This window comes from Trichoderma breve, chromosome 3 (genome assembly GCF_028502605.1).
Source record: "Trichoderma breve strain T069 chromosome 3, whole genome shotgun sequence".
Taxonomy (NCBI): domain Eukaryota; kingdom Fungi; phylum Ascomycota; class Sordariomycetes; order Hypocreales; family Hypocreaceae; genus Trichoderma; species Trichoderma breve.
The window spans coordinates 3,832,237-3,850,756 of NC_079234.1; the positions used below are offsets into that span (position 1 = coordinate 3,832,237).

Here is an 18,520-nt window from a genome sequence, read left to right on the forward strand (position 1 = left end):
GTCTTTTTTCTTCTGTTGAGCTGTTGGATGAACGGTTTTGAGATGATATCATGAATTGGCTCGGGACATAATGAGGGACGATGCTTTTTGAATGGGTCTCTTTTCTTCTGCTACCCTTTCTAAAGCACAGGGTATATATGATATCTTCAGACATGTAAATCAATAAATATTACGAATAAATCCACCTTCTCGCCTTGGCCGTCAGCTTCTCATACAAGTCTTGATAGACTCAAAGCCCCCTTACCCATGACAATGTGGTTACAGCTTTACTCCTTGGTGGCCTTCTCCCAGAATTGCGGCCAGCTGACAACAGTATTACTCACACGAGCCTCTTCAGCGGCAAAGACCATTGCGTGGCTGCGAATCACTTCTTCCACAGTGCAGCCGACAAACTCATTTTGGGCCTTTTCAGCCTCCCATCCGTGGTTCTTGACGCGATCGCAAGCCAGGACAAACTGCCTCGTGAGGCCCAGGTCGCCACCGCCGTGGCCCTTGTGCTCCATGTGCGGCGTGTAGACGGTGGTCTTTTTCGTGGCAAAGTCCTCCACGATAATCTTTTCAGAATCGGTGTAAATCTCGCCATGCTCGCCGTAAAAGTAGGAAAAGCGATAGCACTGCTTTTTGGTTTGAGCCACCATCTGGATGGTGACACGTTTGGCGGGCTTGACGGACTCAGGCCACGTGATGGTGACAAACTGGTCGTCACACACGTTGTTGTCTGCTTCATAGACGCATCGGCCGAACCAATTGCGCGAGCTGACTTCGTCCTTGGGGGTTGACTCGTCCCAGTCGTCCTCTAGAACCTTGGTGATTGCCTTTTTGCGCTCGTCAATGGTTTTGTAGTCTTCAATGTCGTGCACGACGGTGGTGACGGGCCAGTCAGTATTGCCAGTCCCAACTCCCTCGCAGTTGGCACTCAGATATACATTCTTGGCGGAATACTTGCAGCCAGAGTCGCCGAGGGGACAAGTCATGCAGTTGGTGGCTGAGCCAGCGGCAGCAGGCTTGCGACTCTTCTTGAAGTACTGCAATCCTCCAGTGGACGAGACAAAGTCGGGAAGATGAGCCTCGCCCTCTCCAGCCTTTTCCGGAGAGCAGAGAAGCCACAGGATGAGGTCGACATCGTGGCAGCACTTGGTCAGTAGCGACGGCCCTGAAGTGGCTGAGTTTCTCCAGTTGCCTCGCACGTACGAGTGTGTAAAGTGCCACCACCCAACGGGCTCTGTGTGGACGACGCTGTTGATGTCGCCAATGACTTTATCCTCGACAAGCAGTTTCCTCAGCATCATGTTGTGAGGGCTATATCTTAGGACGTGACCAATGGAAAAGACGTTGTTTTTCAGCTGAGGTTTGAGAGACTTGTATATATCGAGACAGTCTTCGAGTGATGGTGCAAGCGGCTTCTCGCACATGATATGGAGGCCCAGGGGTGCCAAGCCAACGACCACCTCTCGGTGCATCTGATCTTGGACGCAGACAAAGGCGCCGTCAACGCCCTTTGGGACGTTGCTTTCTCCGTTGGCAACTCGCTGGCGCCGCTTCTGCTCGTATTCGACGAAATCGCGCCAGTCTAGGAACATCTGGCCTTCACCAGGGCCGCTGTCGCCCCAGATGTGATGCTTCCCAAGCGTCTCCCGCCTGTACTTGTCGGGATCAGCTACGGCGGCAACAACGCCGTTGCTGGCAATATCAATACCCCTGGCATAACCGATTCCTCGAGCTCCGGCGCCGATGATGATGAAGCGAGGAGGGTCTTCCGACATTTCAGGCCTCGGAAGGGGCTTGACATGGGGGTCATCGGAGACCTGGAGCGAGGCCATGGCGACAATGGATATGAGACAAAGTTTAGAATGTCGAGCTCCCAGTCACGATGGTGTTGAGAACGCTTTCTGTTGATAAACGGAATCGTCGTCGATGTCTGTCTGTAATATATAGACAATGGCCCAAAGCTGCTAGCCCAGGGACGCCGTCCGTAGCCCAACCGGGGTCGCCCAATCAGGATCGAGCCGATTCAAAACAGTGGTTCGACGGCATCTTAGCAATTGGACGAGAGAATGTGCAACGTTCCAGTGCTAGAACCGCTAGCAATGAGGGGGAAGAAGGGCGCTGCTTATCGCGGGCATGCTTGGGTGGGGGAGGGGAAGCTTTCATTTGATGCCAATCTTGCAAGAGACACTGAGACGCCACATGGCTAAGTGCTGTTAGCTCCCTGGATCGCTCCCCTAGATCGCTGAAGGGGCCCCCTAAACAGGCAACTTTCGGCGCTGTAATCGCTGTCGGGCTAAAGATGCTGCCCTGGAGCTCTCTGCGCAACTGCGGTACCGGTGGTCCTAGCCCGGATAAACCAAAAACAGACCTGGAGGCATTGAGCAAAGCCTCTCCCAAGCGTCGATTCAACCAGACTCGATTTTCTCTTTGTCATCTTGCTCCGCCAGCAATCATTAGGCACTACATTCTCAAACTAAAGTTTTGCCGTGTGGTTACATCCGATCGTTTAGAATGCCGGGTTCCGAGTTAAGTCATGCCTCGGCGACGGACGATGCCTTGGTCTGGATCGACTGTGAGGTGAGATATGACGTCGAATCTTCCTGTTCACCAGATATTTGTTTTTTTTTTCTTACTAAGGCTTGGTTGGCTCTCGTGTATAGATGACGGGCTTGAACCCCGACACCGAGGAGATTCTGGAAATTTACTGCATCTTGACGACGGGAAGCCTCGACATCATCGACCCCGAGGGCTTCCACGCCGTCATCCACTGGCCGGCCTCTCGCCTGGACCAGATGGACGAGTGGTGCACAAACACGCACGGCAACTCAGGCCTGACGGCAGCCGTGATAGCCTCAGACACCACTCCGGCCCAGGCAGCCGAGGGTCTGTACCGCTACATCACAAAGTTCATCCCCAAGCCGCGGACGGCGTTGCTGGCCGGCAACAGCGTGCACGCCGACAGGGCCTTTCTGCGAAAGGAGCCGTACGGCAGGGTCATGGAGCACCTGCACTACCGCATCCTGGACGTGAGCTCGATCAAGGAGGCTGCTCGACGGTGGAGCCCGCAGCTTCTGTCGCGGGCGCCGGCGAAGAAGGGGAGCCACAAGGCGAGGGACGACATCCTGGAGAGCATCGAGGAAGCCCGGTACTATAGGGAGGCCATCTTTGGGGGAGCATCAGGTGTCATCAGGTAGGCCGTAGGGATTGAACTGAAGAAAAAACCTGTTGATGCAAGCTATTGAGATTCTTGTAAGAAGCAGCCCAAAGCAAGCAACCAATTGCGCGTCATTGATGTCATTGTTGGACGAGCGCTGGGCTTTCGTTGGACCAGGCCACGACTTTGACCGCCATGAGGCAACGGCTGCAGCTCCAGTTCGGAATTGGGATTTGCCATTCAATGGGATTGGGCCTTTTCGCACTGTAGAACGACACCAAGACGACGCTATACTCACAGTGCCAATTGATCCCACGCCAGCACGGCTTGCCCCTCCATCGCTTGTTCAAGATGCCCAATCCCCACCACCAGCTCCTTGAAGCTTCCCCTCATCGCCCCTTAAAGCTTCGACGTCCCCTATTATTCCCGCTTGCTGGGCTTCCTAGGAGCTTGTTGGCAATAAAAAGCTCTCCATAGCCAGTTGGCTTCAATTCTATTCTATTCTATTCCCCCAATCCACATCCCACTACAATTCTCATCCGCCGCCATGAGTGCCAGCATCCAGACTGTCGAGTTCGAGCCCTTCCAGGACCAGAAGCCCGGAACGTGCGTCACAGCTTTGCTGCCCCGCCATCGTCTTTTACACGGATTGAATTGCTGACATTGGCTTGCCAATCCTCCAGTTCTGGCCTGCGAAAGAAGGTCGTCGTCTTCCAGAAGCCGCACTACAGCGAGGCCTTTGTTGCCAGCATCCTCCTGTCCATCCCCGAAGGCGCTGAGGGTACGAATTCATCTGTGTTTTGTTTCATCTGGCGCAAGATGTCGCCAAGAGAAGAGGCCAAGCTAACACTCTCCCGTCTCTCCAGGCGCTTTCCTCGTCATCGGTGGCGATGGTCGATTCTGGAACCCCGAGGTGATCCAGCTGATTGCCAAGATCAGTGCCGCGTATGGCGTCAAGAAGCTTCTCATCGGCCAGAACGGAATCCTCTCTACTCCCGCAGCTAGCCATGTCATTCGCCTTCGCAAGGCGACGGGTGGTATTCTGCTCACAGCCAGCCACAACCCTGGCGGTAAGTCCCTCAAGCTTGTCAGACTGAGCGCAAAAGGATAGTTGCTGACGACGGATGTTATTCGATCAGGCCCTACGAACGATTTCGGCATCAAGTACAACCTGGCCAACGGCGGTCCCGCTCCTGAATCCGTTACCAACAAGATCTACGAGACGTCCAAGACCTTGACGTCGTATAAGCTTGCTTCCATCCCCGACATCGACATCTCCACCATCGGCACAACCACCTATGGCCCCCTCGAAGTTGAGATCATTGACAGCACCGCCGACTACGTCACCATGCTCAAGGACATCTTTGACTTTGACACCATTAAGAAGTTCTTTTCCTCCCACCCCGACTTCAAGGTCCTGTTTGACGGCCTCCACGGAGTCACTGGCCCCTACGGCAAGGCCATCTTTGAGAAGGAGCTTGGACTCACTGGCGCCACCCAGAACTGCATTCCCAGCCCCGACTTCAACGGTGGACACCCCGACCCTAACCTCACCTACGCCCACTCCCTGGTCGAGGTTGTCGACAAGAACAATATTCCCTTTGGTGCCGCTTCCGATGGTGATGGTGACCGAAACATGATTTACGGCGCCAACGCCTTTGTCTCTCCCGGAGACTCTCTCGCCATCATTGCCCACCACGCCAAGCTTATCCCCTACTTCCAGAAGAACGGCGTCAACGGCCTTGCTCGATCTATGCCCACCAGCGGCGCCGTCGACCTGGTTGCCAAGGCACAGGGCCTCACCAGCTACGAGGTCCCTACCGGCTGGAAGTTCTTCTGCGCCCTCTTCGACGCGAAGAAGCTGTCCATCTGTGGTGAGGAGAGTTTCGGAACTGGTAGCGACCACATCCGTGAGAAGGATGGTCTGTGGGCTGTCGTTGCCTGGCTGAACATCATCGCCGCCCTTGGTGTCCAGAACCCCGGCGCTACCCCCTCCATCAAGCAGATCCAGAAGGACTTCTGGACGCAATACGGACGCACCTTTTTCACCCGATACGACTACGAGAATGTCGACTCTGACGGCGCCAACAAGGTTGTTGGCGAGCTCGAGGCTTTGGTGGCTGACCCCAACTTTGTGGGCAGCACCATTGGCGGTAAGCAATTTACTCTTCTACAACGAAATAACAGCATCAGACTAACTCAATCGAACAGAGCGCACCGTCACCAAGGCTGGCAACTTCTCCTACACTGACCTGGATGGCTCAGTCTCATCCAACCAGGGCCTGTACGCCGGCTTCTCCTCTGGCAGCCGCATCGTCGTCCGTCTCTCCGGCACTGGCTCATCCGGCGCCACCATTCGCCTGTACATTGAGCAGCACACCAGCGATCCTTCCAAGTACGACCTTGATGCCCAAGACTTTTTGAAGGACGAGGTCAAGTTTGCTACCGAGCTGTTGAAGTTTAAGCAGCATATTGGCCGTGACGAGCCTGATGTCAAGACCTAAGCATATGATCGTTTTGATGAATCCTCATTATTATTTTAATTTGTAGCGTAGTGTTTGAAATGGGAGGGAGGGAATTAAAACCGCATGAGATTATGCCCAGCAAAGAAATAGCTGTATTAAAAGCAATGAATTACAAAAAAAATTTCAAGTTAATTTTTTTCTTGTCAGATAAATCATTACCCATAACAATGACATGGTCATCAAACCAATTTGACATGTTCATGTTCAAATAAAGTTGGAGTCGTGAGTGGAACATTCATGAAATAAAAACAATAAGCTAAAACAGGATTCCTCGTAAAAGGTGATGGATTGTCTTCAGTAAACCTCTCATATAAACTTTTCTTTTTGCGGAAAATATGAAAACGCCATTCGCCAGAGCTGAAATGAGTAGCCGGGCATCAGATTATCGTTCGTATCGTCGTTAAAAACTTTGTAGGAGATGTTGAGAGGGTATAAAAAAATATAAAATAAAGATGGGAAACAAATAAAATTGACAAGCGTTGCTTGAGACGTGTTTTTTTTTTTTGTAAAACTGATTATAAGGAGAAGAAGGATAAAAAGGCTTGGGTGAATCCCGCTTGAAATTAATTAAGCTCTTGGGGTCGTTGGTCGAGATACCGCCCTGGGAGTATTTGGCCTTGGAGTGATGGGCCGCGAAGTATTCGATTTAGTGGGCGGAGGGGAGAAGAGATCTTTGAAGCTTTGGGCAGCTATATGGAGATGTGTTAGAAAAGGAGTTGGGATTTGGGGGACAAGTTGAGATGTTGTGTTTAGGACTACTCACCCTCTTCGTTGTAAAACTGAAGCTCGAATGCTCCGCCGGAACCCTTTCGCTGAGCTTGTTGTCGGTATTGCTGGCAGAAAACGTACAGCTGGATGTCGGCCAGGCGGATTCTTTTGCGGCTGACACGCTTGAGCCAAGTGGGCGACGCGGATTGATGGGTTACTGCAAGCGGGCTGTTAGTCTTGCAATCTACTGATGCCTTGAATTTTTCATTTTTTTTCCTTAGATAAGGGGAGGGGAAAGAAATGTGGCATACCAAAAGCCGTCCAGACGGGACATTGGCGCAGCTCTCCCTCCCAAACGGCGACGTGGAGGCGGCGGCCACCTGTATGTTTATCTTCGTAGACGATGAGTGAGTGCTTGAAGCCGTCGTCCAAGATGCACCTGGTTTGGAGACATTAGCAACATGAACCATTAAGTGAAGAGGAATGAACTGGACTCACGCTTGGAAGAGCTTCCGTTCGCCTTTTAGGGTGTATTCCTTGGTTCCCAGCTGGATTGTTAGGGTGTTTCGAGATTTGAGAGCCAGAAAGGTGCAGTACATGAGAATGAGTTCTGAGATATCCCCGTTAGTAATGGCCTTTTATTGCGGCGCGACCACTTATTGTGACAAAATACCCAACGCCTTAGAGTGTGATCTTGACATACCTTCCCAAGTCTGAAAGCGCAGTGTTGCCCAGAGTTTGGAGCAGTTTTCAGAGCGGCTCCATCTCTTGAACTGAATAGAATCATTCTCCCGCTGAATGCACAGCTCGTGCACGCCGCGGACCGAGAACCATGGTCCGCCCATGTAAAATGTCCGAAGAAGAAGAAATGGTGAGCCATCTCGTCCATCAGAATAGGCAATGAGGGAAATCTTGTCATCGTCAATGGGCCTAAAGTCGTCAAATTAGCAAAGGCTGCCATGATTGGCTGCTGGCATATCGCATTGCGTGGATAGCCTTACCGTCTGAATAAAACCTTTGAATTGTTGGGGATGCTAAGATGGCCCCATGGCCGATGTGGTCCAAAAGACTCGGATCTGTCAAAATGTTCATGTTTGAATAAACGCTTTCTTGTTGTATTTAGCTACGGGGGAGGGGCTCTGATGACTTACGGGAGCTGGCTTTTTAGAGGTGACCGGGATGGTAGGGGCAGAGAAAAGATTTGCTCGGCCCAGTGGACGGACTGCGTCAACACATGTAAGTGACATGTCGATATGTAAAAAAAAAAAAGCAAAAAGCCCTTACCGGGTCCATGTCTGCAGGTGGTATAGTCCCATAGCGAACCAGAGGACCGGCCTGTATTGGAGGCGGAGCTATAGATAGTCTCTTGTTAGCATCGAGAGCAATCATTCTGACGTGGTGAATTATAACTGCACATACGGATCCCTCTCGCTTCCCGCAAATTCATTATCTGTAGGCGGAAAGCTTCCATCATGTTGAGGTCGAAGTTGGGCGATCTTGATGTACATGTCAGCAGCCTGGACTAAGACAACGTCAGACGTCAAAAAGCATGGGTTTTGTTACCTGGATAGCAAGTCCCGGATGGCAGAAAGATAATGGTTATACACAACAAACCGTTGCGGTAGTTGCAGACCGCCAGCCTCGTTGGTCATGTCGTGAAACATTGTTCGCCAGCGGTTTACCTTTGTCAACTTTCGGTTCTCATAGTGCGTTGTGATGTCCCGTAGAGACCGTGACATGCACGGCAGAATGGTATTAAGGGGATCCAGCACCAGCGGCACGCGGTCCTGGTGAACTTGGGACAGGTCGGCCAGCTCTCGCAGGATCAGGCTAGAGGTCTTGATCTCGTCGATGAGTGGCTTCAAATGCCGACGATTCGGCTCTGGTATGGCGAGGAACAAGCCCTCGAGCCGCAGCCAGACACTATCTGACCTCTCTGCTTCCAAGCAGCATCCCTTGAGTAGATGGGCGTCTACCAGGGCCGCGGGATCCTCCTTAGGTGAACCAAGCTCCATGGTGTGATTAGAAAACATGTAGACGGAATATGACGGCGGTAATAGTATTAATACGGATCGAAAAAAAGACGAATATTCCAAGAGGATCGCTGTGGCCTATCCAAGCATGGCCTGGTCCAGATGGAATGAATCGGTGTACGGCGGATTAATGCGAGTCAAGCGGTAACCAGTCAACTCGATACCTTTCTCTTCTTTCTTCTACCAGGCCTCTCTCACAACAGCTGGCTAGCCGCTTCACGTTCCGGAGCCGGTGGAATTGGATTGGCTATTACAACAACCTCATACGATATACGATTCGTTGCACATGTGAGCCAACCGCAAGCAAGGGTTGGGGAGATTGGAAAAAAAAAGAAGAGAAAAAAAAAACTGCGCCTCTCTCGTCAATGGAAGACAGACAGCCAGACAACGATCCGAAAGATTGGGTCGGAGCCAGATCAAATCGAAATGTCGGAGTGGCAGGGTGGACCGGTAGTTAAAGTCGGGGCGGGCGGGGGATGGAGAGCAACAAGAGGTAGAGCCATGCAACATCAAAACCCGGCATGGAGGGGCATCTATCTTCCCACGCTTGTGGCACGGAAAACCGGTGGCAGCCCAATGCAAATGCATGGGATGTGATGGGGGGCAAAGGGAGAAGATGCAGAGGAGGGAGAAGAAAGAAGAAGAACAAGGGCGTCACTCGCAACACCAACACCAACCGGCCTTGGGCCTTGAGACACACACACGCACACACACACACACACAACCGTACATACAGTATGCAGCGTGCCAGCGTGTCCGGCATAGATTGATTGTGCTCCCTGCGTCAAGAAGTCAAGAGATACCTACAGTAGACCCAAGCAAGGCCGTGCAGCAGCAGCAGCAAGCAGCATCACCATCGGATGACCAACTGGTGCATCGCCAGCAGCGCCAGCAGCCCAGTCAAGTCACCCCATGCTGCAAGTGGCGGGTTTCGACCCCGACCCAGCGCGAGGCTCGCAGCAGCTCACAGCATGCCACGAAAGCAAGCGCAAGCGTGTGTCGACCCGACGGTTTGCGGTGCATTGGGCCGGCACTTGCATGGTCCCCGATGCAGCAAAGCATGTTCATGTTCGCACAAGCTGCGCACCATTGGCTCGCTTCGGGTGGAGAGGCAACGGCGCTGGTCCAACAGATAGCAGCCGGGCATCTGATTGAGCGGTGATGCTGCGCGGTGATGTGACGATTTGTGGCTGGAGAATATTAGAAATGGGCTCAACTTGTGTGTTTTCGTGGGCTAACGGCCAGCAGGCATCTTTTCCCTGGCCGCATGTTAGTGCCTTCAATGGTGACACCGACACCGACATACGAGTACTCGTACTCAGTACAGAAGTCGCAGAGCCGCCATTTGAGGCTGAGGAAGACGAGGGAGGATGAAGCGGAGAGTGTGGAGAGCAGAGCGACGCTTGCTTGGGGCGGCCCGGGCTTCCGTCCACCGGCCCTTTCCTCTCCCTTTTTTTTGCAGCTATTCTCGCCCTCGTGTTTTTCTTCTTCTCTCTCTCTCTATTCTCCCTGCGCTCATGTTGAGATTTGGCGTGGACGGAGGAGAGCTTCCGGGTTCCGGGGTCTTGAGGCTCCGCAGGCTTGGGTTGATCCGTGCCGGCTACACACCGCCACCTCCACCGCCCATCCGAGGGAGCTTCTTTGTCTCACCAGCCACGTCGAAAATAGCTTAGTAACATGCAGCTCAAGTACTCGTAGCAACAGGTAAGAAGAGAGAGCTGTGTGAAGCCATACCAAGGCACGTTGGTACTCTGTAGTAGTAATCACAAAATCGATCAGCTCAAGCCATCAACGCCGGTAGAAGAGGTGTGAGGAAAAAGTTATGAAAGAAAATGGGATGAAGAGCATGTCATGCGTCGTTGCAATTGTCCATGTTTTTAATTCATCTTGTCAATTCATGGCCGTGGCTTCATTGTTATTACGATGAATGAAGCTCACGCAAAAGTTAATTTGATATCGCATTGTAGCTCTGCCGGCCACTACCCCGTCCTCAATTACAAGAATGCGAGACCCTGTTCCGTTGAATTCCGGCACCTGAAAGCAAATAGTACGCAACCCATTCCGTGCATTCGTACAACACCGTCCTGCCCATAATACAAAGAAATCGACATCACCAGCCTGGGTCTGTCATGTTTGGCTAAGCAAGGCGAAGCGGCCCATTGCCATTAATCCTCAGCCCAATGCTTCGTGAATCATTGCAGAAAGAATCACTTAAACCATGATTCTGAATTTTCCACCATGGCAAATCCCCCGCTTACGATGAGTCCTCTTCCTGGTCGGCCTGTCAAAGTCAAAGTCAGCATTCATGTTTGATGCAATTCAATGGGGTTGAGCGAAAGCGCGTACGTTGTAAGCCTGCTTCTCATCCTCATAACGCTTCTTGTCGGCGGCAGCCTTGGCCTCATAGGGGGCACGCTGCTTGTCATTCAGGGCCTTCCAGCGCTCACCGAGCAGCTTGCCAACCTGGCCGAATGAAATGCCGGGGTTCTCCTCACGGACGTTCTCACGCTGCTCGTTGGCGAAGAACATGTAGGCAGAGAGACCGCGCTTAGGAGCGTTGGGGTCTGGGAAGCAAAGTTAGCCACATGCCACAAAGCTGTCGACGAGTACACGACAACATACCCTTCTTGCCGCGCTTCTTGCCACCGTCCTTGGCACCACGCTTTCCTGCTGCGGCCTTGGGCATTTTGGCTATGTGATTTCTAGAATGGAGTTAGTCGCGCCATCTTCTTCAATGAGATGAAATGAAAATTGAGTGAGTGGTGGGTGAGTGAAGCGAGAGAGTGACAAGAGCAGAACGCGACCAAGTAGAAATAGCCACTAAGCTTGACTGCAAAGGTAAAACGAACGACATGGTGGAAGTGGGCTGTGTAGAGGTAGAGGTAGAGGCATTGAGGTAGAGGGGTAGCTCTGCTTGGTGCAGCTCGATGAGCTAGGCATGAGGTAGCAGGTGAGGCACCGAAAGTGCAATTGAGGCTGCTTGCGCGGGTGAAAGAGAGTTTGAAGCTCAAAAAAGTGCTTTGTGAGGCCATCTCCATACTCTTGGGAATTTTTATCCCGCAGACGAGCGCGGTTGCGATGTCGAGCTTTTCGCTCTTCAAATGCGACCGCGCAAGTGAGCGCGCGTGTTGAAGCTGGGCAGGGGAGCTGTGCTGTGCTGTGCTAATGGGGAAGAGCAAGAGTTGCGTCTCGAGGTGCAGAAGCTGCATCACCAAGAGCAACGCTGCGAGGGCAAAAATGAAGCTCAAAAACAACTCAAAAACAGTCGGGACCAGCTAACTGGGTGCAGTGCACGAAGCCAAAGACGTGGTTGCTGGTGACCTGGTGCTTGGCTGTGATGCGCGGCGAAGTCAAGGTACTCACCAGATAGGCGCGTTGTGTTGCGACGAAGACGCGGGTGCAGTTTGTATGGGAGGATTTTGTATGGGAGAATTTGTATGGGAGAGGGAGAAGGGGAGCGAGTCTGTATGGGGGGAGGGCCAAGCAGCCTTTTTACTATGGGCGAGTGATTGTGAGTGCGGGCTGCGGAGGGACGCGCGCACGCGCCGAACGGCCTAAAAAGCTACCACCCACACACTCTCTCCTTCGCCCACGCTCTCACTTTTTTTTTTTTTTTCCCACGTTCCCTCCTGGAGGGGTGACTGTTTTCTGGGCTTGGGGTTGGGGGGTGGTGCTGGGTACCTGCTGTACTGGGTACGAAGCGCTACGACAGAGGTACTCGTACTCATATGGAGCACGCAGGACTGGGCTGCTAGACTCTAGTAGGGTCCGGAGCGCTGCAATAGGCGGCACTATGGGCGCTGGGGACAGGCGGCTGTTTGCACTGGGCACACACTGGGCAACACACACTGGGCAACGGGGTATGTTTGCCGACAGCAGGTACTCGTACCTGCTCCCTGGAAATGCCTAGTGTCTGAGTACCTGCTGCAGCGACGTTTGAGGTAACAACAACAGCAACGTAGACAGACGATCCATCCATTTGATCCAATTTGCTGTGCTGTGCTTTGCTGGCTGCGCTGTACTCGGCGAGGCGAGGCGAGGCGAGGGAGGCGAATTCTGCTCTTCTCTGCTCTGCTCCATACAGACTCTATCTCCCTCATGCTCCATACAGCCATACAGGTACAGATGGAGGCATTGATTTGATGTTGTCTTGTCTCGCCTAATAACGGCGCTGCAGGACCAATTCGCACGAGTACATACAAGCAAGCATGGATGCATCTCTCTTTTCCCGCAATGCCTGCACTTGCACTGCACCGCAACTGCGTGTAAGTGGCTCCTCTCCTGCCTGCACTTGGACCTGTCCATACTTGTACGTTGTCCGTTCTCCGCAGTGAAAATGGCAGCATGCATGCCGCTTAACTTGGGTCTCGACTCGACCTCGGATCGCAAGTACGGAGCAGCAGCAGCTTATACCAGTACGAGTACAGACAGGGCAGGGAGATGGATATGGCAACCTACAGTATGGATGTCCAAGCATCTCAAGCTAGTACGAGCATGTTTGTTGCCATTGATCATCAAAAGCTGGGTACCTTGATTGAAGAGCCAACAAGGTTTCAAGTATCCTGCCTCATACTCATGTACTCGTAGCTGAAGAAGAAACCCGACGCCACATGGGCATTTCGTCAGTATCCTGCCGTGCTGCTTCGTATCAGTGACCTTCAGTTGGCGATCCGGGCAAGCCTCGCGCGTCCATCTTCTCCTAGCTCAGCAACAGGCTGTCGTCATGGATGCTCCTGTTTTTTTGTTGAGTCAAGTTAGCAGCAGCAGTCACAGGCAAGGTGCTTGCTTGGTCTGCTGATTGCGCAATACTGTACAGGTACAAGGCCTGCTTAGCCTTCCCCTCTCAAGGACAGTCCACGCCCTTTGTACCCCATCGTCCGCTTTGCAAGTCGCACTGTGTACTTGCGACTGCACCAGCCCTCCCTCATCCTTGAAGTGGCTGCGCTTGTACTCTCCCACCGGAGCGAATCCACCAAGCTGCCTCTCCCCTGGACTTGGGACTTGGCCGTAGGAAGCTCTTGGTATCGCTTCCTCCATTCACAACCCACGTCAAGCCAGGTATCTGGTGCCCTTTTCCTATTTCCCTCCCTCTACGGAGCACCGCTGCTCCATACTCCCAAAACGCACTGGCAGATCAATGCTGCTACTAGGTACCGCTGCTGCTACTGCTGCTGCTGCTAGTACTACTGACACCCTCCTTGTAGTCCTCTGGCTGGTGCCACACCTCGACCTCGACTCTCCATTAGCAACCTACTGTACCCATGTTTTCGCCGGATGCGCTGCGAGGCGAGGGTGAGGGGACTCGATGGTACAGCCAATTCCGGCGGTAGCACGGAGTACCATTCGCAGTAGGCTGGATTGGAAGGTGCGGAGTACCACATGAAATGAGGCTTGCCCATGCGTGTACTCGCATCGCACACCAAAAGTCTCTCTCCCCCTTGATGCTAACTGTGAGTGCATGTACCAGCAATTGAGAGATGTTTGAGCTGGGACAGACGGAAGATTGCGTACGTGCTTTAACAAATACTCCTCTGACAAAGTACGAGGCACATTCTACGCACGCAGAAAAACAGGCCGTATACGATGAATTGCCCCTTGTTGCCCTGCACCTCGCACATCTTCAGCTGCTGTGCTACCGGTTCGAGTACGAGTACCTACTTGCATCGCTGCTACTGAATCGGCTTACTGTAAGTCTCAAGTCGGCTGAACGCGGCCCTTATTGGTGTTTGACATGCGGACGAAACAAACCGAGTACAAGTACTCGTACTTGCGCAGGCAGATTGCTATGTGCGCCAAACAGGGTCAAGTTACATGACCAGCTGCATGCCTTTTGACACGCGGAAATTGAGAACTGGACGGCCATAACTCTCGCAAGAGGTACCTTATTTACGACATGCTGGTACTCGGTACCATTGGAGCGTTGATTTGATTTCAAAGGAGCCGTGGAAATTACTATGGGTGGCCCTGCAAGGCCCTTCTCGCACTCCTCACTCCTCACTGCAACACAGGCTCGCATTGGCGTGCCAGAGAGTTGCGCCGACTGCTGCCAAAATTCTTAGCGCGGAGCCCATCCTTCTGCCTTTCCCCTCACACTGGTCTCACGACTTAAACTGGGGCGTCTACTGTACGAGTGCTCGGTCTCCTTTGCCACATGTTGGCTGCTCCGGACGGCATTGAACCCTCTACGTACTCGGACTGGTAGGTGCTGCCAGAGGGATGCACTGTACGAGTATGTATGAGTCTTATACCCGTATTCTGCGACACGGTTTGCTTCTGGTCTGGCAGCAGGGCGCCGGCGCAGGCATGGAGACGAGCGGGCTGCCGCCTGAGTCCGAACTTGCATCTTCTCGAAGCATTGATTATGATTACCTATTGAAACGAGTTGCGGCAAACAAGCGTACCGGGGAGCTGACCATGGCCAGCTACGAGTACTACTACTACTAAGGTACTACTAGCTTGAGCTCTTTTGCTGCTGATTGCTCCATCGGCTGTTCCGTAGTGCTACCTCTGTCGAGTGCGACTACTGGCGCTCGTTGTCGGTATTATTTGGGTCCTCCGTCCTCCGTACCGCACGCGGCAGAAACCTTGGCTACTGTACCAATATTGCATGCACTGGGCTTATTCTGCCCAGACCCGGTTGCATACAGACTGGAGTGCATATAAGGTACCTGACGAACCCCCTCGTGCTACCTCGATGCTTTCTAGGGATATGTACTTGCTGCAAGTTGTTCCTCGGTGGTCGAGATAAAGACGCTCCGATAAACAAGCCACCCTTTTTGCTCTAGGCATTGTCACGAGCATGCATAAAAAGCCAAATCAAGGGACTGCAAGTACTTGTATGACCTGGGCTGGGCACATATGGCTTACAGGTACATACAGCAAGATGGAGCGGCGGAGGACTCGGAAGGCTCAAGGTTGTCACTGCAGGCTACTGAAAGGGTGTACTTGTAGTGGTGCATGACGAAATGTACCGTCATACGACTTTTGCAAGTACTGGTACTTTGCCCTTAGTACCTTTTCCTTACACACCAAGCGCGAAACAGGGACGACTCGCCCCCTCCCAAGATAAGGGACCGCCGGTTTACCAGCGTCACTGTGGCTAGCAGTACCGCTCCGTACAGGTCCTCATCCATTGAGCTCATAGTACGAGCACAGGTAATAGGCAATGGACCGAGAAGGAGCACAGGCGCATTGATTCGGCCTGTGACACGGAATAATACGGACAATGCAGCTGAGATGAGGGCGAATCCTGCTGCTGGCTGACGAACGGGATTAGGAGGCTTTTTTCGATCAATGCTTTGCTTTGAGACGTACGGAGTAACGCGTACTGTGCGTATGTATTCGTACTGCCAATGCAGCTCCAAGCAAAAGCAAGCATGCTACTGATGTTGCCAGGTATTACAAGTACAGGAGAGGAGCAATTGATCCAGGTAGCATTGATGGATGAGCAGGGAAGAGACGAGGGCGGCAAGCCAAAACGAATTCATGTCTGTCCTGCCCAAGGCACATTCCTCGACCGGGTGCGTACAGCCAGTTGTTGCGAACACAAGAGGCTGGCCAGCCATTCCGACGCCTGCGGCATTCCGATGCTGTATGTACGAGTATGAGCGAGTAACTCGTACAGTATCGGCACTGAGAAGCGCGGGCATTACTACATGCAGGTACCTGCAATCACCGCTCACCGGCTATGAGCGTCGAGGTCATCCGCAGCTTAATAAAGCCGCAGCCGCAAAAATGTCCCAGTTGGTGTACAAGGACAGTGGCGCGAGCTGGGTGCCTGTACGAAGTAACTCTCGTACCAGCAGGACTGGGCGTGCGGATACGGATACACTGCTAATTTTCTAGTAGTACCTTAGTACGGAGTAAGGTAGGAGGAGCTCGGATGCCTGTTTACGCAAGAAGGAGCCGTTTTTATTCTTCTCTCAAATGGCAAAGTAACTCCCCGACCAGCCAGATACTGTGCGGTACAAGCCTCGACCCTGGCGCATTCGAGCCAAATGGGGGAGCCTTTTGCTTTGCTTTTTCTTTTTCTCCCTTCTCACACTCCCCACGCACGCCTCTGCAGAGGAAGGGCAAAAAAAAAAAAAAACAATGCCTGTAATTAGGTAGTGATGCTACTGCAGCGCTCCACTCAAACATCAACATCGCCCTTTACGCGTGAAAATCAACAAATCAACCAACCGCACGCTGCGTGCCTTGTATTAAAGGGGACGGGCATCTGTCGCGATCAACATCCAAAGGGCGCAGTCGCAGTCACAGTAACATTGAAGTCTCAGCTTTCCATCCTTCTTCCTTCTCGAAAAGAGCCCAATGACAAGCTGCCAGGCATCATCACGTGGCTCCCTTCAGCAAGGTGGGTGGTCATAGCTCCCACGCAAGGTACCGCTCAACCCGCTCCAGGGCTCTCAATTTCGTGACCAGCTCCAATCATGTACGAGTACTAACGGAGTAGACATGCTCCATACTCGAGGCTTGTTTTTCTTTTTTTTTCTTTTTTTTTCTTGCCCCTGGCCTGACCTGGCCTGGACTGTCAGCTGGTCGTGGCTGTTCTGATCTTGCACCGCGGTTTCGACCAGGAGACTGATTAGTCATGCGTATATATTGCCCGAGGCTCTCATCCCGCCTGCTTCCTTTCATATTTCGCCCCACGCGTCCAGAGGCGCGTTTCGATGCACGTTGGCATGTCGCGCCTCTAAAAGCGTTGGACACTTATTGTATGGTTTGCAGCAGTCTCTTCATCTTGTGAGATCGTATTCGAGGTGTCTTGTAGTGGAACTACATGTGTTCGTCTGACATGCATTGATCCAAGATGGCCAAACCCTCCGGGATAAGACCAAAGTAAAATGAAGCTCTTGTTTGCTTTGCGTTTTCTTAGTCTTCATCTTCAGGATCTAGAACGATATTGCGCAAATCTTCGTCTCCCGCCCAATCAACGCCACTACCGGCGATGATGCCACTAGCTACACCCTTCATGACCTTCCACCGCTGCCTGCTCGACTTGACTTCCCTCGTCAGCTTGTCCATTTCTCGCTGAACTTGGGGATTGTCCAGCTGGATGGCCTTCTTTTGCTTGGCCTGCTCTGCAAGCTCAAACAGCTGCTCCGTAAGCTTCACGTTCTCGCGGCACATGCGTATACTCTGCACCTGGACGCTGGTCAGGTCACGGCGCAGCCTTGTCCTGCTCTCTGCGTGCTTGGCCACCGAAATGGACGTCTCGTCCCTTTCCTGCACGTATGGGAAGAGATCTCTGCGCACTGGGTCAGCAGGGGGGGAAACAACCGTGGACTCAGCTATGATGATACGTGCCGCTCTATGGGGGATGCCTGCGTGCCGCTGTGGACTGCCTTGAGGATGGGGTTTGCGACCATTACTGCTTCAATTGCGTCGTTTCGTAGTCTGTATCTTGCTCTCGCGGTGAGAAGTGCATTCTGTGCCGCCGTGAGATCCTCGTCACCTTTTGCGCCTGAGAATCCAGTAACGTCCGGGTGAGTAAAGTGACTTTTTCTATCGGCGCGCCTGGCATGTGAATGTGACCTTACCGGCCTGCTGCGCGTTGATGATGGCGATTTCAAGCCGTAACTCCTGCAGCTTGTCGTACAACTCCAGCACTCTCGTCTCATCTTCGGAGAGGGGCAGATGCGATTCACCGCCGTCTACACCGGTCATGGCCTCGTCGACCTCACTCATCTTGGCGGTGAATGGCGCTGGGTCGGCCAAACGCTGTGTCTGGCTGGCTTGTCGATGCTTCGAGTAGTATTGCTGACTTGGATTCATCTGTGGCGCGCCATACTTTCCGTACGCAAGCCACAGCGGCCCGGCTTATCTAATGTGCTGGCTTTCCCTGTAAATCCATGCGTAATGCAGGGCCGCCCCCCAAGGCCGCTACAAAAAGTCACAAGGCACCTGTCACACTACCCAGTATCTAAATGTCGCTGATAAGGCAGAGAGCATCTTCGGCATCATTTTGGGTTGGCAGCCTGTGCCGTCCAACGACCTTCGAGGTGGCGCGCTTCGGACGTCCTTTCCCTCTGCTCCTGAGAACCGCGACTTGACTGCAGCTCGGCATTCGATCATCCTACCTTAGATAACGCTTTCATATGAACTTCGACTCA

The 18,520-nt window shown here is 52.7% G+C and overlaps 6 protein-coding genes across 6 annotated transcripts; 2 read left to right on the top strand and 4 right to left on the bottom strand.

The window, feature by feature from the left end:
- Nucleotides 1-266: 266 nt before the first annotated feature.
- On the bottom strand, nt 267-1,820 carry T069G_05568 (oxidoreductase family, NAD-binding rossmann fold domain-containing protein; the record flags this gene model as incomplete). Its single annotated transcript, XM_056172778.1, has 1 exon — nt 267-1,820. The coding sequence occupies one exon, from the start codon at nt 1,818-1,820 to the stop codon at nt 267-269; it is 1,554 nt and encodes a 517-aa protein (XP_056029636.1).
- Nucleotides 1,821-2,499: 679 nt separating this feature from the next.
- On the top strand, nt 2,500-3,182 carry T069G_05569 (exonuclease domain-containing protein; the record flags this gene model as incomplete). Its single annotated transcript, XM_056172779.1, has 2 exons — nt 2,500-2,565; nt 2,649-3,182. The coding sequence occupies 2 exons, from the start codon at nt 2,500-2,502 to the stop codon at nt 3,180-3,182; spliced, it is 600 nt and encodes a 199-aa protein (XP_056029637.1).
- A 507-nt stretch (nt 3,183-3,689) lies between these two features.
- T069G_05570 (phosphoglucomutase/phosphomannomutase, alpha/beta/alpha domain I domain-containing protein) lies at nt 3,690-5,646 on the top strand (the record flags this gene model as incomplete). Its single annotated transcript, XM_056172780.1, has 5 exons — nt 3,690-3,748; nt 3,826-3,923; nt 4,009-4,212; nt 4,282-5,295; nt 5,354-5,646. 5 exons carry the CDS (start codon nt 3,690-3,692, stop codon nt 5,644-5,646), a joined length of 1,668 nt encoding a protein of 555 aa, XP_056029638.1.
- A 588-nt stretch (nt 5,647-6,234) lies between these two features.
- Nucleotides 6,235-8,390, bottom strand: T069G_05571 (uncharacterized protein; the record flags this gene model as incomplete). Its single annotated transcript, XM_056172781.1, has 10 exons — nt 6,235-6,356; nt 6,431-6,592; nt 6,687-6,814; nt 6,874-6,985; nt 7,079-7,305; nt 7,377-7,451; nt 7,527-7,597; nt 7,660-7,727; nt 7,795-7,871; nt 7,939-8,390. 10 exons carry the CDS (start codon nt 8,388-8,390, stop codon nt 6,235-6,237), a joined length of 1,494 nt encoding a protein of 497 aa, XP_056029639.1.
- A 2,272-nt stretch (nt 8,391-10,662) lies between these two features.
- T069G_05572 (HMG (high mobility group) box domain-containing protein) lies at nt 10,663-11,094 on the bottom strand (the record flags this gene model as incomplete). Its single annotated transcript, XM_056172782.1, has 3 exons — nt 10,663-10,689; nt 10,755-10,972; nt 11,031-11,094. 3 exons carry the CDS (start codon nt 11,092-11,094, stop codon nt 10,663-10,665), a joined length of 309 nt encoding a protein of 102 aa, XP_056029640.1.
- Nucleotides 11,095-17,279: 6,185 nt separating this feature from the next.
- Nucleotides 17,280-18,095, bottom strand: T069G_05573 (centromere protein H (CENP-H) domain-containing protein; the record flags this gene model as incomplete). The annotated part of the gene is made up of 3 exons (XM_056172783.1): nt 17,280-17,655; nt 17,715-17,871; nt 17,948-18,095. 3 exons carry the CDS (start codon nt 18,093-18,095, stop codon nt 17,280-17,282), a joined length of 681 nt encoding a protein of 226 aa, XP_056029641.1.
- Nucleotides 18,096-18,520: the final 425 nt, after the last annotated feature.